At 40.6% G+C, this 16,577-nt stretch overlaps 1 protein-coding gene across 1 annotated transcript; it reads left to right on the forward strand.

The window, feature by feature from the left end:
* Positions 1 to 893: 893 nt before the first annotated feature.
* On the forward strand, positions 894 to 16,314 carry TMEM30A (transmembrane protein 30A; the record flags this gene model as incomplete). Its single annotated transcript, XM_084283722.1, has 7 exons — positions 894 to 1,208; positions 6,506 to 6,622; positions 7,268 to 7,375; positions 8,466 to 8,553; positions 9,001 to 9,144; positions 10,763 to 10,972; positions 12,360 to 16,314. 7 exons carry the CDS (start codon positions 894 to 896, stop codon positions 12,551 to 12,553), a joined length of 1,176 nt encoding a protein of 391 aa, XP_084139848.1. The 3' UTR covers positions 12,554 to 16,314.
* Positions 16,315 to 16,577: the final 263 nt, after the last annotated feature.

Genomic DNA, 16,577 nt, shown 5'->3' on the forward strand with positions numbered 1-16,577 from the left:
CTGCCATCTCACAGCACAGGTTTACAAGCAGAATTATTCCCTCAGCGGATTTTTTGGGGGGCTGAGGGGGCACAAGCTGCTGTAACTGATGACAGAAGACAAAAGATAATAAAGAAAAGGGCTGTAATAGGGTGAAGGGGCTTGGCTATAAGGTCCATTACACAATGGCAGGTAAGCCCACCAGAAGCTGTGAGGGATGTGTTAGGGACGAGATACAGTTGTGACACAGCCACTGCAAGGAACACGATTCATTTTGGAGCCCTAGATAATTGCTGAGGCCCCGAAGTGACTCAATTATAAGTTTTAGGTGCCCAAAAACCCAAGGCGCCCGAGGACCGATGAAACGGGACATTTGCTCCCCCCAGCGCTCTCCGTCGGTATCTCGGATGCCCCCACGAGCCGCACGGCGCTTATTTGGGGGGAAAGCCGGTCTTCAAACACCCAAAAACCGCCGTCTGCGTGACGTGCTTGTGAAACGGCTTCATTTTTATTTCTCCTGAAGGCCACACCAACGGGGGGGCGGATTTTTGAAGGGGAAGCGCCGACAAGAGCCAGAAACGCAGTCTCTCTCAGCGCAACGCCGCTACCCCGTAATGAGCCACCCGCCTAACGAGCAGCGCTCATTACGGGCGGCCACACCCCTCCCTCACAGCTCGGCGGGAAACCCCGCCCAGCCGCACTGCGCATGCGCACCCTCCAAAAGGGCGGGAGGGAGGGGGCCGTTCCGTTCCCCCTCTCCCCCGGGCAGCCGTGAGGAGGCTGCGTCACCTCCCAAGCGCTCGGCGGTCACGTGGCGGGGGCAGGTCACGTGCCGAGGGCAGGTCACGTACCGAGGGCAGGTCACGTGCCGAGGGCAGGTCACGTGCCGAGGGCGGCGGCGGCGGGCGGGTGTCATGGCGGTGAACTACAGCGCCAAGGAGGAGGCGGACGGGCACCCTGCGGCCGGCGGCGGGGCCCAGGGGGGCAGCGGGGCGCCGGGGGGCGGCGGAGGGACGGGAGGAGGAGCAGGGGGAGGAGGGGGAGGAGGCGGCGGGGCGGTGAAGAGCCGCAAGCCGGACAACACGGCGTTCAAGCAGCAGCGGCTGCCCGCCTGGCAGCCCATCCTGACGGCGGGCACCGTGCTGCCGGCCTTCTTCGTCATCGGGCTCATCTTCATCCCCATCGGCATCGGCATCTTCGTCACCTCCAACAACATCCGCGAGTACGAGGTGTGTATGCACGGTGTGTCTGTGTGTGTAGGGGCCGCGCCAGGCCGGCTGCGGGCGGCTTCCAGCCCGGACCCCAAATCCGCCCCCTAAAAGCTTTAGGTGTCCCCCAGGCAGGCCGTGGGGGTCCGGCCGGTGCCCCCCGGTGGGCTTTTAGGGAGCTCAGTGCCTGGATTCACCCCTCGCACTGCTCCGTGAGGCAGGATGGGGAGTGTGCACACCACAGCTGGGGTGTCCCGCAGTCATGGGCAGCGTGTGTTTAAACAGCTTGTCTTTAAGCAGTTTAACTTTACAACTATGGGTATTACAGCCTTAAACAGTCCCGGGTAATATAGTTTCAAGGTAGAGCTCTGCACTGAGCGTACCGCTCCAGTTCTTACGTGTACAGGTGACTTAATGTTTCAGGTGCTGCGTGGGAGGCTGGTGTGTCAGGAGTGGATTGGAAAACAAACTCTGAAGAGCGTAGCCTTTCCTGGTTATACCTTCAAAACCTCAGAGCCTTTTATAATTCATCACACTGCTGTGAAAAGCTGCTGAGTGTTAACCCCAAAACTAATCTATACATCGCTCTGAAGTCTGTTTGATAACAGAATTGCTTTGTCTTATAAGGAAACAACACAAAGGGCTCAGAGACAACCTTGAAAAGGAAGTTGACAGCTGCCATTAGTTCCAATAAGTTTAATGGAGCCAGGATTGATTGTAGAAAAACACAGAGTAAAATCTGCAGCTGTTTGTTGTATTGGCGTATTGGAGAACATGAATTTGTGGATATAGCCATTTTAGCTGTCAGAATAACCTGTCTCTTTCCAGTAAGTGATGTTCAAAGCAGCGGCTTGTCTAGTGATACCCAGGTGACAGCGAAACTAAATTAACTAAAAAAGCCTTGAGACAGACAGTGAATGGTTATATCTTTTTGTATATTTACTAAAACATGCACAATGTTACAATAAAGCTAATTTAAAGTTCACTTTCCTTTTACACTAAGAACTAAAATTCCACATGATGAAAAGATGAAGTGGAAAATCTGGCATGTATTTTTCAGTATTTAACTGTTGTATGTAGGGATATTTGTGAAAATCAATTCCTTCTTGTCTGGAAGTGTGAGTAAATTTTCAGATGCACAATATCAGAAAACTGACACAGGTGCTTCAGGGGACATTGTCCTGTTGTCATGGACATGTTGGCCTTTAATGCCATGTTATAGTCTTATTTAAAGGTAGTACAAGTGCTTGTTTTCAACAGGGTGCTGAACTGAGGAAAAAGAAAGCTTGCTAATGCTTTTTTTGACAATGGCATTTGAGATAGCCGTTTCTTTACTAAAAGAACACACAGTCTTATGCTGATTTTAAGACAAAGTATAAGTAGGTGAATCTCCTTTTTTTTTTTTCCATTTTGACTGCTTCTTGGTTGTTCTGTAAGGACAGGAAATTCAACAGTTCCATTTGAGTCCTTGTGACTGCATTCCTGCTGTGTACGTACTCATTCTATGCTGTTGTTGCTTAGCAGCTCAGTCTTGTAGTCCTGTGGAGTTCAAGCAGGAGCCACAAAGAAGATGTTCTCACCTAACACATACAGTACTGACAGCCCTAGGTGAACAGGGAGTGTGACTGATGCTTCCCTGTGCAGTCAGATTATGTGTATGAATATAAATATTTCCAAATTTATATTTGGAAACCAGATGGCAGGTGGTGGCCTTCTGTTAATTTCAAGGTAGTAAGGGTTGGAAAGGGTGTTCATTGTTTACTGTCTTCCTCACCTGCAGCTCTCTGAAATCACCTTCCTCACCTGCAGCTCTCTGAAATCAGGTCATAATGTTCTTCTGAGGGCAGGAGGGACGGAGCTCTTGTCTTCTGAGCTTTATGTCGTGATCAAACAGGATGTGTAACTAAAAAGGAGGAAGCCCATGTTTGGTTCTGGGATGCTCATGCGTTTTTATACAAAAATTGTGGGAAGCAGGAATATATTTGTGCATATATATATATACACACACACATAGGTACGCACAGCAAAAGAGATTCTCTTTTTAAAGGCAGGCTGCTCCAGTTGAATCTGATGGTGGTGGGCTGTCTAAATCGGAAAAGACCTTACTGTCTCAGTTACAAAACTGATCAGTAAAATACTTCATCTAAGTGGCTCTCGCCACCCCGAAGGGATGCAGTTCAAGACACAGCTCTCACCTGTATGCCTATCTTAGGTCCTTGCTTGGTGTGCTGCATTTTGGTAGTAACCTCCAAGTGTTCTTCACAAGTAGCTGTCAGTTTGCAACTCTGGGAAGCTATTTGTAAAAGCTGGGTGCGGTGACTAAGCTCTTTTAAAAATGTAACTGGGGGAGGAAGCAGAGGTAGTTACTTACACCCACCTCAGACAACAGCCAGCTTGTTCAGTGCCTGCGTGTGTAGCTGCCTGTAGACTTGGAGTGTTGGAATTGAACATGATCTGTAACTGATGTCCACAAAATTTCTATTTGTGTACAGTTCAAATCCTCCCCAGCCCTCCCCTGGAACTAGATATTGCAGTCGTCAGCATCTCTGAGAACTGTGCTGTTCCTGTGCAGGTGCAAGGACTGGGCAGCAAAATGTAGCTTTTCCATTGATTTCCTTTATAAACTCTCTTGAGCTTGAACGTGGAAGATATCCAACAGCTTAAATGCACTAAGATTATAGTTTTTTTGTGTTGGTTGTTCCCTGGCTTTTTCTCACTGTTTGTTTCAAAGGGGATAAACAACCATTTACATAGGGTCTATCAGGAACATTGCTCCTTTGGGTGGAAAATGAGGAAAAAGCTGCATAAGTATCTATCTTTTGTACTATTCTTTGCATAGAAAGATATCCTTATGCTTGATACTCTTATGACTGCTGATGTGAATTGCTAAGAAGTAATTAAAATGCCCGATAGGCCTAAAGGCATTGCTAGGAATGAAGAAAGAAAAAGCTGGGAAAGAAAGTACATGGCTGTTGCATGCATCTTCAGTGCTGCCTGCAGTTCTGGTAACCCTGTTTCAGAAGTGACTCAGAACTTAATGAAACCTACAGAGAGGGATATCGGAGAGAAACAGGATTGTGGGATGCCTTCTACACAAGTGGCCAAGCAGAACAGTATAAATTTGTGACAGTGTATGAAGTCTATGAAATCACAGATGGCTTTGAAAATATTTATACACAATGGCTCTGTTGCTTCTCCACTACAAAGATGTAAATCGACTGGGAAGGACAGCAACAGACTGAGACTGGGCTGTGGGTGACCGATAAACACCAGTAGGTATACCCAGGTCAGGTGGATTTCTGCTTTGGCTCGGTAAATCCGTTCTTATGTTCTCAAAGTAAGGGTTTAATTATTTGTCAGGAGATGCAGATCTGCCTGTATCCCTTTAGTGTAGCTGCCTGATGAATGTAACCTACTATGAATGCAGGAAAAAAAAAGTCTGCAGTTACTGCACAGGAAGGCTTCTGGTTACCTTTGAAGTTGATAGCACTGATCTGAAGCATGGTTTTGTTTCGATATACATCAGTTTCATACTCCACAAACTTAGTGAATTCTTGACAAAAGTGAAGTCTTTAGATCTTTTGCAACCTTCAAGTATTGGTGTTTTGTTCATGATCTAAAACTTCTGCAGTGACGGAAGAACTAGCTCAGGATGTGGAGGTTTAAGGTCTTTCCAAAGAAAATGTTTTTCCCCTATAAAGCAGGAAAACTGCAAGCAAGTTATCAATAAACGAATCAGCTGCATCATTTGTTTAGAGCCACGTTGGTCTGGTCTGTAGCTGAACAGAGCTGTTGCAGACTGGTGAGGCAGTGCTACTTCTGGGTCAGCACAAACTCTGTACTGACCTTGGTGAAGGAGACAAAGATAAGGTGAGTCTTTCTCCCTCACCTAATGGCTTCTGAAGCTGATTTGCTTCAGCTGGGCTTGTTTAGGGTATTGGGCTCATCTGTCAGAAGGCTGGCAGCAGAACACAGGCTATTAAAATCCCTTTGCTGCAGGAAGGGCTGCAGCTTGTTTTTTAACAGTTATCAGAGAATCTACAGGAGGAGAGACCTTGAAGAAGATCCAGAGGAAAACAGGCTTCAGTTGTTCCTTGAACCTACTTGTTTTATTTAACCATAATACAGACATTAGCACAGATCATAAATTGTTCTAATTCTCAGTAATGTTTGACTGCGGGCATAAATCAGGACAAACCACTTGCAGCAGTCTTTCAAAAAAAAATAAAAATGCAGGAGTTGTAGTTCAGATGATACTGATGTAAAACAGTTCATTGCCTTAACTTGGCATGTGTTGGACTGAGTTTTAATTCTTGATAGGAAGCTCCTGTGTCTAAGTACATAGCTCATAAGCAGATGGAAGCTGTCTCCTCCTACACATGGAGCTAACCTGTTGAACACAAGGTAATTCTTCCCTGGCATTCACACACTGGAGCTGTACATGAGAGAGCAAGCTAATGCAGTCAAGAGACTTCAGTTGGCAAGGGCCATGGAAGGCCAATAAGTGCATGGCTGCTCTGGATATGTTATTTATACTGTACAGGTATTTGAAATCCATACATCCAGGCTACTTTTTCTTGTAGCTATGCTATTAAATACAGATATTTTAATAGGCTAAATTAAGTGATCATCTTGCTCATCTGCTGGGGTTTTACTGTTCTTGGCTGACCAATATTAGTGTCTTCATCTTCCCTACTTTAAGAGAGTTCTTGATCTTTAAGAACTTGGTCTTCTGTAAAATCCTTCTGACTGATTCAGTGCCTGAATATGGGCAGCAAAGCAAGTTCTCTCATGCAAGACCTTTTTTTTTTTTTTATTACTATTATTAAGGTAGACTTCTAGAAACTTAACTTCTATGGAAGGCATGTAATAACCCAAATTTGCTTGTTTTATATAGCGTGTGTTTGGAAACATGATGTTGTCCTGAGTATTTGGTGTTTGTGTTTTGGGTTGGTTTTTCTTTTTCTTTTCCCAGTGGTAACAGCCCACCCCGGGGCCAAATTTGTTTGAGGCACAAAAGGAATACATAGAATTGTAGAATTACAGAATCATTTAGGTTGGAAAAGACTTCTACGGTCATGAGGTCCAGCTGTTAATGTACCACTGCAAAACGTACTGCTAAACCTGTCACAAAACACATAGATAGAATCACAAAATTGTTTAGGTTGGAAGGGATCTTTTGAGATCATCATGCAGGTCTGAAAGGGCTTTTGGAACTGAGGTGCAATAAAATTGCAAAATATCACATCAATTCTCTGGCTTATTGTTTTTCTTTAATCTCCCTACTCTAAGATAATGATTTTTTTTTTCTGTTACAGATTGATTATACAGGAACAGACCCTTCTAGTCCCTGCAACAAATGTTTAAATGTTTCCTGGGATAGCACACCGCCTTGTACTTGCACCATCAATTTCACCCTGGAACATTCATTTGAGGTATGCAAAGTGAAATTGCAACAGTGTGTGTGGTTCTTTCCCTAACTGATGGGAAAGCTGCATCCCCATAGCCTTAACTTTTTTTTTTTATACCTTAAAGGATTTTTTTTCAGTAGTACTTTGAATTCAGATCTGATTGTTGTTTATCTTTTCGGTAGCAGGGATGTGATGTTTTTAATGCCTCTCCTTATCCAGAATTGTACACCATTAAATGGGATGCTTATGTTTTGCACATCTGGATTTACTTGCTGTGTCCTAGGTGTGTGTCATGTGCTTGGCAAGTAGATCAGCTATTCCTGCACAGCTTAAACTGAGTTCAGCAAGAACTGGCAATACCAGATATGTGCTTTCTGGTAAAGTTGAAGCAAATAATGAGGCTTATGTGCTTAATGTTGGACAAGAAAACTGCTGGGATTAGTTGTGGTGAATGTTATTCTGATGGTTTATGGTGTGTTGATATTGTTTGACTTCAGAATGCCAGGTTATGTTGGAATAGCAATCTGTGTACTCAGTGTGAAGAGAATTGAGCCTCTTCCTACTTTGAATGTTGCTGTAAGATAAAACACAGTTTAAGCTTTCAGGTAACTACTGTTTGTTTCATTGATCCATTGTGTGAATTAAAACCCCTCTTGTCCTGCCTTGTAGAGTAATGTATTCATGTATTATGGACTCTCCAACTTCTACCAAAATCATCGTCGCTATGTGAAATCTCGAGATGACAGCCAACTAAATGGAGATAACAGTTCACTACTTGTAGGTATTCGTACTTCAATATTAATAAGCAATTAGCAGCTGACTATTTCATAAATCTTCACATAGTTTAATAATAATGAGGTTCTAGAATTTTCGCATACCAGAGGGCAACAATAAGGAATACATATTTTGTTTAAAGAAAATGTAAAACGTTGTGGTCTCACAGCAATTGTTTCATTCAGTGGACAGCAGTACAGTACTTCAAACACTTCTGAAAATTGAATAGTTCTACACTGTCTTGTTACCTTCAGTCAGTATTACTTGTCTGTATCTGTTCCATCTGAAGCTTTCATTTTCGGTATAAAATAGTACTTACCTTGGATAGTGTAGTTAAATGCATCTGTTTTTACAGGCTCAGGTTTGATACTGAACATTAGCATTATTGGAAAATACCAATACTGTGTATTCTGCTGAAAGCACTGTGTAATGTGTAGGTAATGTAATATTTGCAAGGAATGTAAATATCTTTGGGTCCTTGTTCCATCAGGATTATTCTACATCTTTATATGTAAGATGTAAAAAAAAAAAAAAAAAAAAAAGAATGTAAATTCTTTTAAAAGAATCTCTCTATGTAAAAAAAAAGAATGGGGAATAGTTTCCAGAAATTACAGCTGGTGACTGACACTGGATTCTGGGGGGCTTTTTTTCCACTTGTGTTATTGGCATGCTGTTGGAGTCCTTGAAACATTTTGCATTTTCTGCTATGCTTGGCTTCCTATTACAGTCTATTTTCTCTAACACTGGTGCACACTGGAAAAAAAAACAATCCTTTAAAGGAATACTTGAGTACTTGATGTTAGAAAACCTTATATTAAAAGATAAGTCCTAACAGCCTCCAAGCCTTCATTTTTCTAAGGATTGCCCATCATGGGATTCCGACTTCATTCACATTTTAGTTTATAAGTTCCTGCTTATAAAGGAAAAAATGAATCATGTTTGACTAGCACTGAACACTGAAGTATTTGCAAATCTAACTTGTGAAAAGATTGTGGTACATTTAAGATGTACACAGAGGTATTGCAGTAAAAAACAGGTTAGTTAGATAAACTGTCACAGACTGATCTGCCTCTTTTTTCTGTTTCACTGTTAGAATCCAAGTAAGGAATGTGAGCCTTACCGCACGAATGAGGACAAACCCATTGCTCCCTGTGGGGCCATTGCCAACAGTATGTTCAATGGTATGGTAATACTTCCAAGTTACTGCTTAAATGTTTTCATGGTCTTGTGGTGCTGAAAACTGTTCTGAGTAAAGACATCATTGGCTCTTGTTTTTTGAATTAACACTCTTCCATTGTTCAAAATATCTTGTTTTGTACTGATGTTGTTTTTTTCCTAAAATCTAACAACTAATTTAATCTGATAGTACAGAAGGGATTAAAATCTGCTGTGAGAGACTGTTACAGCTGTGGAATAGACTTAAAGATAGTATACATGTATATGTTTAGCACACTGCTATATAATATACATGGATTCTAAAAGAACAGTTCTTGGTTGTGGTGGGCAGATAAATGCCTTGTCCAGTTTTGTTTTGTTTTCTCCTGGAGATAATTGTTTCACTACCCATCAGGATTATTCATCTAATGAAAGTTTCTGTACCTGGCTTTCCAATTTGATTTTCTCCTTAGATACCTTGGAATTATACCGCATTGATAATGACACAAGGACTCGTATTACTTTAATTAAAAAAGGCATTGCATGGTGGACGGATAAGAATGTGAAGTTCAGGAATCCTACAGGAGATGGGAATAACTTAACTGCACTTTTCCAAGGTAAGAAGAATGGGAAATTTTAAGAATAAAAAATCTCAAACACATACTGATTCCCATGGATTTTTACCTCACTATGTTTTAGTAAGTATGCTAATTAAAAATATTGTAGTTCTCTGAAGAAATGCAAACTAGCTGACTAGTCCTTATCTAGAAAAGTTGTCTGTTAGCAACAAATGATGCAAATTTTAATGTGGAAGCGTATATTTTCTCCTAATTTTACTGTAATCACTAAAGCCGTGAAATTAGGACATCTTTTTGTTCCTATTTTAATCTTCCTGAAGTTTCAGAAAAACTCTTTCAGTTGGTTGGCATCGGATTGATTGCATCGACTTAAGCCTGTTACTCCTATTTTGTGTATTGTTCAGTTCCCATATTTTTCTGGGCTATTTGGATCTCAGCTATGCTTTATACTGATTACATGAGAGAGGTGGGAAGCCTGTTCCATTTCAGCTTTGAAGTTACTAGTACAGAAATATATTAGCTGATGGGGTTTTCACATCTGACAGGTAATGATTATTCAGTGCATTCAGATCAGGTGATTGCACTGAAATTATTCCAACAGGTATTCAAATAGAAAGTTATTTTTAAATTTAGAAATCATGTAGATTTTTCTCGTTTCTTAACGCTGCTTGTGGCAATTTAGTTCTGTAGTTTTTACTTTTCTGTCTCTTGGCATTTCACTTTGGTAGTTTGTCCAATGTCCTTTATGATGGTTAAAAGGTTCCTGGCTTAACTGATATTTCTACTCCCAGTTGCTGTTTGGGGCATGGAAATATAAAATATTTTGACATTTTTATTTCTGATAACGTTTTATACCTTGAATACTGAGAAAAGCCTAGCATGTACACTGCTGTAATACATGGTTTTAACTTGAGAAGAAATCCTGCAGTTGTTTAACCAAATTCTTCAAATGGACTTGCAAATGGAGAATGGAGACAAATCTTAACTTTTCTACTGGTAGGTTGTGCAGAGTTCTCAGAAATCTGATTCTTTGTGGTTAGAAGCAACAGATTTCTCTCATTTTCTGGGGTTACAGTCTGGTAAATCAAAGTTTCTTTGGTTGGCAGTGTCTAAAACCAATCTTCTCAGGGCTCTAGGGACCATGTATATATGCAAGGTATGTAATAGCTTTAGGTCTTACCTGATGTGGATTTCTTCCATAGAGACAAATTATGTATTACCAAGTGATACTACTCTTGAAAAGGCAGACAATTTACCCTAATGCATGAGGGTAAATAAATATGCACTAGTATTTAAGCTGGGTACTGTGCAGGTGACTGAGCACTGGCACAGGTTGCCCAGAGAGGTTGTAGAGACTTGGATACCTTAAAAAGCCACCTAGATGTATGTGGTCCTGGGCAACCTGCTCCAGGGAACCCTGCCTGAGCAGGGGGTTGGACCAGATGGCCTCCAAAGGGCCCTGACAACCTCAGCCAACCTGATTCTGTGCAAATAAAAAGTTCTTTAACAGTCCAGTAATACTGCAATAGTAATGACCCAACCTGGCTGCTCATACTGCTTAGAACTTAATACGTGCAATACTAGAATGCATTTTGGTGATCCAGTGTGTCACTTAGTCCTCTCTTTGGAATACTTTGTTATCTTTGTTTAATTTTAGGCACGACGAAGCCTGTAAACTGGCCCAAGCCAGTGTATATGCTGGACACAGAAGAGCCTGACAACAATGGCTTTATCAATGAAGACTTTATCGTGTGGATGCGTACTGCTGCTCTGCCAACTTTTCGCAAGCTGTATCGTCTCATTGAAAGGAAGAATAACTTACAGCCTACCTTGCAGGCTGGAAAATATTCTTTGGAAATCGCATACAGTATCCTTTGAAAAAATTCTTAAAGCTGCTAAGGGTGTTAGCTGGATTACATGGGTATACACCTGTGAAAGTCCAATGCAAACGAGCTTCTTTTCTTACCGTCTATTAAAAAGATGGTAGTGAGAGGTGGTTGAAAACTGGTGATGAGAATTTGGTAGTGCAATTACTGTTTTTTTACTTCTGTGCAAGTTTATAGTATTGTTTGTTCTGTTAGAATGTGGAATTCACTCAGTTTCTAAGCTTTGTATGGGAAAGAGTTGAGTGACTTCAGGATAGCTGTGTGAAGTTTGGAGTTATCTGAACTAGTCAGATTATCTGTAGGGGAGTATCATGCTTTAGAGAAGCCCCAGAGGTTTTCTTTCTTTGCATGTTATCTCTGCCTTCTGTTATATCATCTTGCCCAAAAGCAAATTTTGGAGGACCGTAGTATCTTTTTTGCACAATTGAGTGCTCAGAAGGGTATGGTCAGACTCATTCACCTTTCTTATCACACATCTTATTTATTTTTGTGGATCCTTGCAGTCCCTGCTAGCTGTCTTTCATTCAGGACCTTGGGGCCTGCTTTGCATCTTCCTGTGGCCATGTGCTGTTGTCAGGTTACTGTCTATTTGTAGACTTGCTCTGCTGTGTAATTGCTCAAGTCCATGCATGAAATTAAATTACTAGCTTTATAATGAGGGGGAAATCACATGGCTTGGATGCTGTAAAGGAATTGAGAGAGACACAGGAAAGAACAGAGGTATTTGGTTGCCTAGAAATTTGAGAATACATTCTCAATCTGTTATCTTCATGATATAATGACAATATGTAACCTAGGGCAGACTGGCTTTGGAGGTGAGAAAAGAAAAAAGCCAGAGCTGTGGATCGGGTAGGTATAGGTATGCAATTGCTTTTGAGACAAACAAAAGACAAGGCGGAAGCGCAGGAAACTAGAGGAGGTGGGTTGTCATAGCTACTGATTTCTTAGAATTAGAAAACTCTTAATGATAATTTAAATAGCTACTGCAGTATTTTTCTTTGCTGCAGAACAGCAGGGAGTGCATGTAAAACTGAATCAAAATACAGTTAGTAAGAAAAACTTGGTACTGAAATATATTCAAGAATTAGTTTGGATTTCCCTCATTTTATTGAAGTTGCTCTCAAAAACCCACAAATCATGTGTTGCTCTTCACTTAAAAGGGGTTGACATCTGTACCGTGGCATTTTTCCTGGAGCAACGAGGTCAGTCTTTGCCTAAAAATCAGCTAAATTTTTAGTATTTTCACTTCTAGTATTCAAAGGACATTAATGTTTGGAGCGTGATTGAGATGGTCCAACACTTTAATGTGCCTGGTGAAATAAAGCTAGGTTTGGAAATGTGCTTCTTATTTTCCTATATGTGTCTCAGATTATCCTGTACACAGTTTCGATGGACGGAAAAGGATGATCCTAAGCACCATCTCATGGATGGGAGGCAAAAACCCCTTTTTGGGAATTGCGTACATCACTGTTGGGTCCATATGTTTCTTCTTAGGAGTTGTATTGCTGATCATCCATCACAAATATGGAAATAGAAACACTAGTGCAGACATTCCTAATTAATCTTGCATTCTGAAAGCAAATGTACTGCATGTGCATCAATGCCAGTCCGGGATGGGCCCAGTTATTGAAAGGTAAATCTCTGTTAATCTCACTCCAGAGCCTGGGTACATAATTTTTATCTAAAGCCCCCCTTTCCCCTTGCTGTGGATTAACTCTTGAAAATGACGGGTATACAATTCGCTCTATTGATTGTATCTCTGCCTTTGTCAGAAACAATTTTCTGATAATTGCCTCTAACTGGGCAGGCCACTTGATGCACATTGCTCTGGTTCCTTTGATGCATCTGCTGCTTGTTCATGTGCTGTGTAATGTCAGGATGATTCAGTACATATGGATTGTGTGGAGAGAGACTGTTGTAAGATACCTTTTAAATTGTTAACTTAGCAGATTTCAGGTGTCAGTGCTGTTGAAAAGAAAAGTCAAGTCTTAAATGTTTTTTCAACTTACTGTCTTGTGTGCATGGACTCTTATATTTCTGGCTGAAATTTTAATATATTTATATAAGTTAAATATTTTTCCTGTGTCCTACCCACCTCTGTTATGTTAAATCCTTGAAGTGCAGTGTGAATTACAACACTTGGAATTCCTTTTATATTTGCAACAAATGTGCCTGGCCAGTAAACTAGCATCCTCTGAAGATATCAGAAAGCCTGTTTGTTAATTATCTGTTTAAGTCCCTCTTAAATTTTGTTCTAAACGGGGAAATGTTTGTTGCAGGTAGAACCTGCTTTTTTTTTTTGGTAGTTTGCGTTGCTTTGTTGTACCAAATACTAGTTTACCTATTGTGCTTGCTGGCTTTGCTTTTTAAGAGCAGCTCCAAGCATTAATCAAGATAAACCTAAAATGTGCTTTCTGTTCACAAATTTGGGTTGATTCCTTTCACTGAAGGAGTACCCTAATTTTCTTGAAGCGTATGTATTCTGAGCTGAGAAGGCTTTGTTGTAAAGGAAATATCCTGTTCTGTTATTTGGAGTAAATGTCACAAATTCTTGCAGTGTTGAGATGCTAAACTAGGAATTTAAAAGTTGAGATGACAGTAACCTCTGTTATTCAAATGCAGGTTGAGCTTGCTGTGAAACATAATTTAAATATCGCAGTTAGAAGCGATATGCAGGTTAGTGTCTTAAATCAAACTCCAGAAAGGTTCACTTTTAGGTAAATTCAAAGTTAACGGTAATCTGTAAAATATTACTTTTAGGATGATGCACAGAAATTGTAATGTATATGGTGGAGATCACATTATATGCAACTAGCTTGATAAAGTATTGAGTATATTAAAAAGACCTAATAAATTCTGCAAACCATTTATTAAGAGATTTTATTTCTTTCTTGAACATGCGCATATTTTTGTCTGGATTAAAGACATTCCTATTAAGAATTCCATTACATTAAGAATTAAATTACAGTTTAAGCGAGTTGTATTTCTGGTACTGTGTATTTGTTACAAAAAGTTCAGTAGTTTAACTTACAGTTGGCTTTAAACAACACTTAATTTATCAGAAATGCATGACTATTTTTACAGAATTACTTGTGTAATCTTTTTCAGCTAGCAGCTGAAGTGTATCGCTCGCTATAAACTATGGAATGGGGCCATGTTCCAGGGTGCTAGCTTTCTGTAATGGCATATAATAACTTGTTTGCACAGTACAGTGTGGCAGCATAGGACTTTTAAATACTCAAGACTTTAGTGTTGTAGCTATGTTGCTGGAACTATAGGATAAGGGTATATAGTATTTGTATATTGCAAGGGAGAAAACTTGGAGAATCTTAAGCTGGCTTTCATTTGTAGAGTAGTTGTTAGTCCAAAATGTGGCAAGAGTAAGGGGATGTTTTGCAATTACTGGTTATTAAAATATTTTGACTTCTTAAAACTGTTTGTCACTTGAAAAGTAAATGTTTTCCTTTGTTCATAATCTTTTTCTTTTTCCAAGTTGGGAATGCTGCTTCTTGGGCTGTGTTCAGAATTGAAAACAAAATATTTTTCTACCTTGAAATGTTTTTAATGCCTTTCCTTTTTCCTGTTGACCACTGATGTGGCTGTCAGTGCTGTTTGGATCTTCTTAATGAAGTGCACTGTTTGGTTCTTGCTACAAATAAAGGTCTTCTCAGAGCTTACAGCTCTAAATACTTGTCAGGCAATATTCCTGATGAACAAGTATACATGAGGAGCTTAAAATACTTACAGGAGCTTAAAATATTAGGTTAAATTTGTAAACTCATACTTTACTCTGGCTAATTTGCCTTACAAGTAGATAACTTGAGATCTGTGGCTTTTGTATTTCTTGTAAGCTGCCCGTAAGTCGCATTCAAAGATGAAGTCACGGTGTCCCTGTCTGACACTTGCCAGGGCAGTGTCGCTGTCCCAGTTTTCAGTGTCATGTGTTGTATTTGGATTTGACCACCTGTCACCTGCCCTCTTCAGCGGCACCTTTCTGTAGTATTTGCTACTAGGGCTCAGAAATAGAGAGCAGTGCCCCTCTCCCTTCTCAGTGCCGGGTAGGTGGTTTCCAAGCCTCACCCAGTTGAGGCAGTGCCCAAGCACGGGAGATCATAAGCTTCCTGGAAGTGGCTGATGCTAGGAGAGCCTGCTTATGAATGACTCTTTCCTGGAGAGAGTAATTTGGGAAGCTAGGATATGTCTCTGTCTTTTGAAGGAGCTCTCTGAACAAATTCTCTTGTGTATGACCAAGTTCCTTTTGGTCTTGTGTCTACAATGTGGTCAACATAACTGTAACAAAGCAGGATGTCCTCTCAGGTAGGTATTATTAAATTGGGTTGGGCTATGTGGGGAGCTGTTGGTTGCACTCAGAAGGAAGAGTTAACAGTTCATAACTTAAATGTGAAGGATCCTTTACAGCCTTTGCCTCCCAAGGTCACATCAGCACTGAAACACGATTCTCAGCAGCCTGGTTTTTCTTTAATTATGAATGTTAAACCTTGAAGAATGCAAGCCTCGTATTTTTATAGAAATATCCTTGGGATGAAAGGCCATGAAAATCTACTGTTAAGTAATATCCGCAGGCATATGTATCTTCTTGAATCTGTCAAATAGCACAACGAACATACTGGCATTTGCTCTGGATTCACAGCAGGCGTTACTGACTGCACCTTTCTCAGATGCTGTAGCTGTGGTGGGGGGAACATCACTATTATGTCTGTAGACACAGATGTCCAGAATTCAGGTGAAATATCCAGTGGAAAAATATGGCTAAGCCTAATGTAGAATATAAATTCAATTACTTAAAGTTACTGATTGGAATGCAGCTGGAGATGAACAGGTTGTAACCATGGAGTAATCTGGAAGTGCTGAAAATGATTGTCTTCAGGAACTGTTTGTCATAAGAACTGATCTTGCCTGAAAACTTGTGATTTAACCTTGGTCCTTTATCTTTTGTCTTATAGAAATTCTGCATTTATTACCTCACCTTGTTCCCTGCAACTGAACTAGCTGTAATGACTTAAAAGCGAAGAGGGTAACTATGCAATGGCCTTCAGGAATGTCCAAAATAAAATACAAAAATAAATCAAGCCAGTCCCATGAGGGTTTGTATTGATCTAGTCAATGACTTTAAAAAAAAAAAAAGTCTTTAATGACTACATGTGTTGAAAAGTCTACCAAAAAAACTCCTCCATACTTGAAGGAATAGATGTGGATCTTCATGCTACTCTTATTTCTAGGTCTCTCTATAGCAGTGCAGTCAATTTATGGGCTCTGACATAGAGAGTACAGTTGCATCTCTTCCTCAGATCAGAATTACTTTCATGAAAAATACCATGCGCTGTAGCTTACAGAATCTGTTCTAATTAGTGTATTTCCTTCTATACCTTAAATGTCAACACTTGACAGTTTTGATTTAGACAGATGACCAGTATGATAAGCCTGATGAGAATTAGCATCCTTATATGACCAAGTCTCAATTAAGAAACTGCCTTCCCCTGAGTCTCCAGTTCCAAACATGCTCAACCAGCATTTGAAATAAAATAATGCTATCTGTACTTTGAGTTAATGCCAAATGCTGCTCTG

This window comes from Netta rufina (genome assembly GCF_964035555.1).
Source record: "Netta rufina genome assembly, chromosome: 3".
In the NCBI taxonomy this organism is placed as follows: Eukaryota; Metazoa; Chordata; class Aves; order Anseriformes; family Anatidae; genus Netta; species Netta rufina.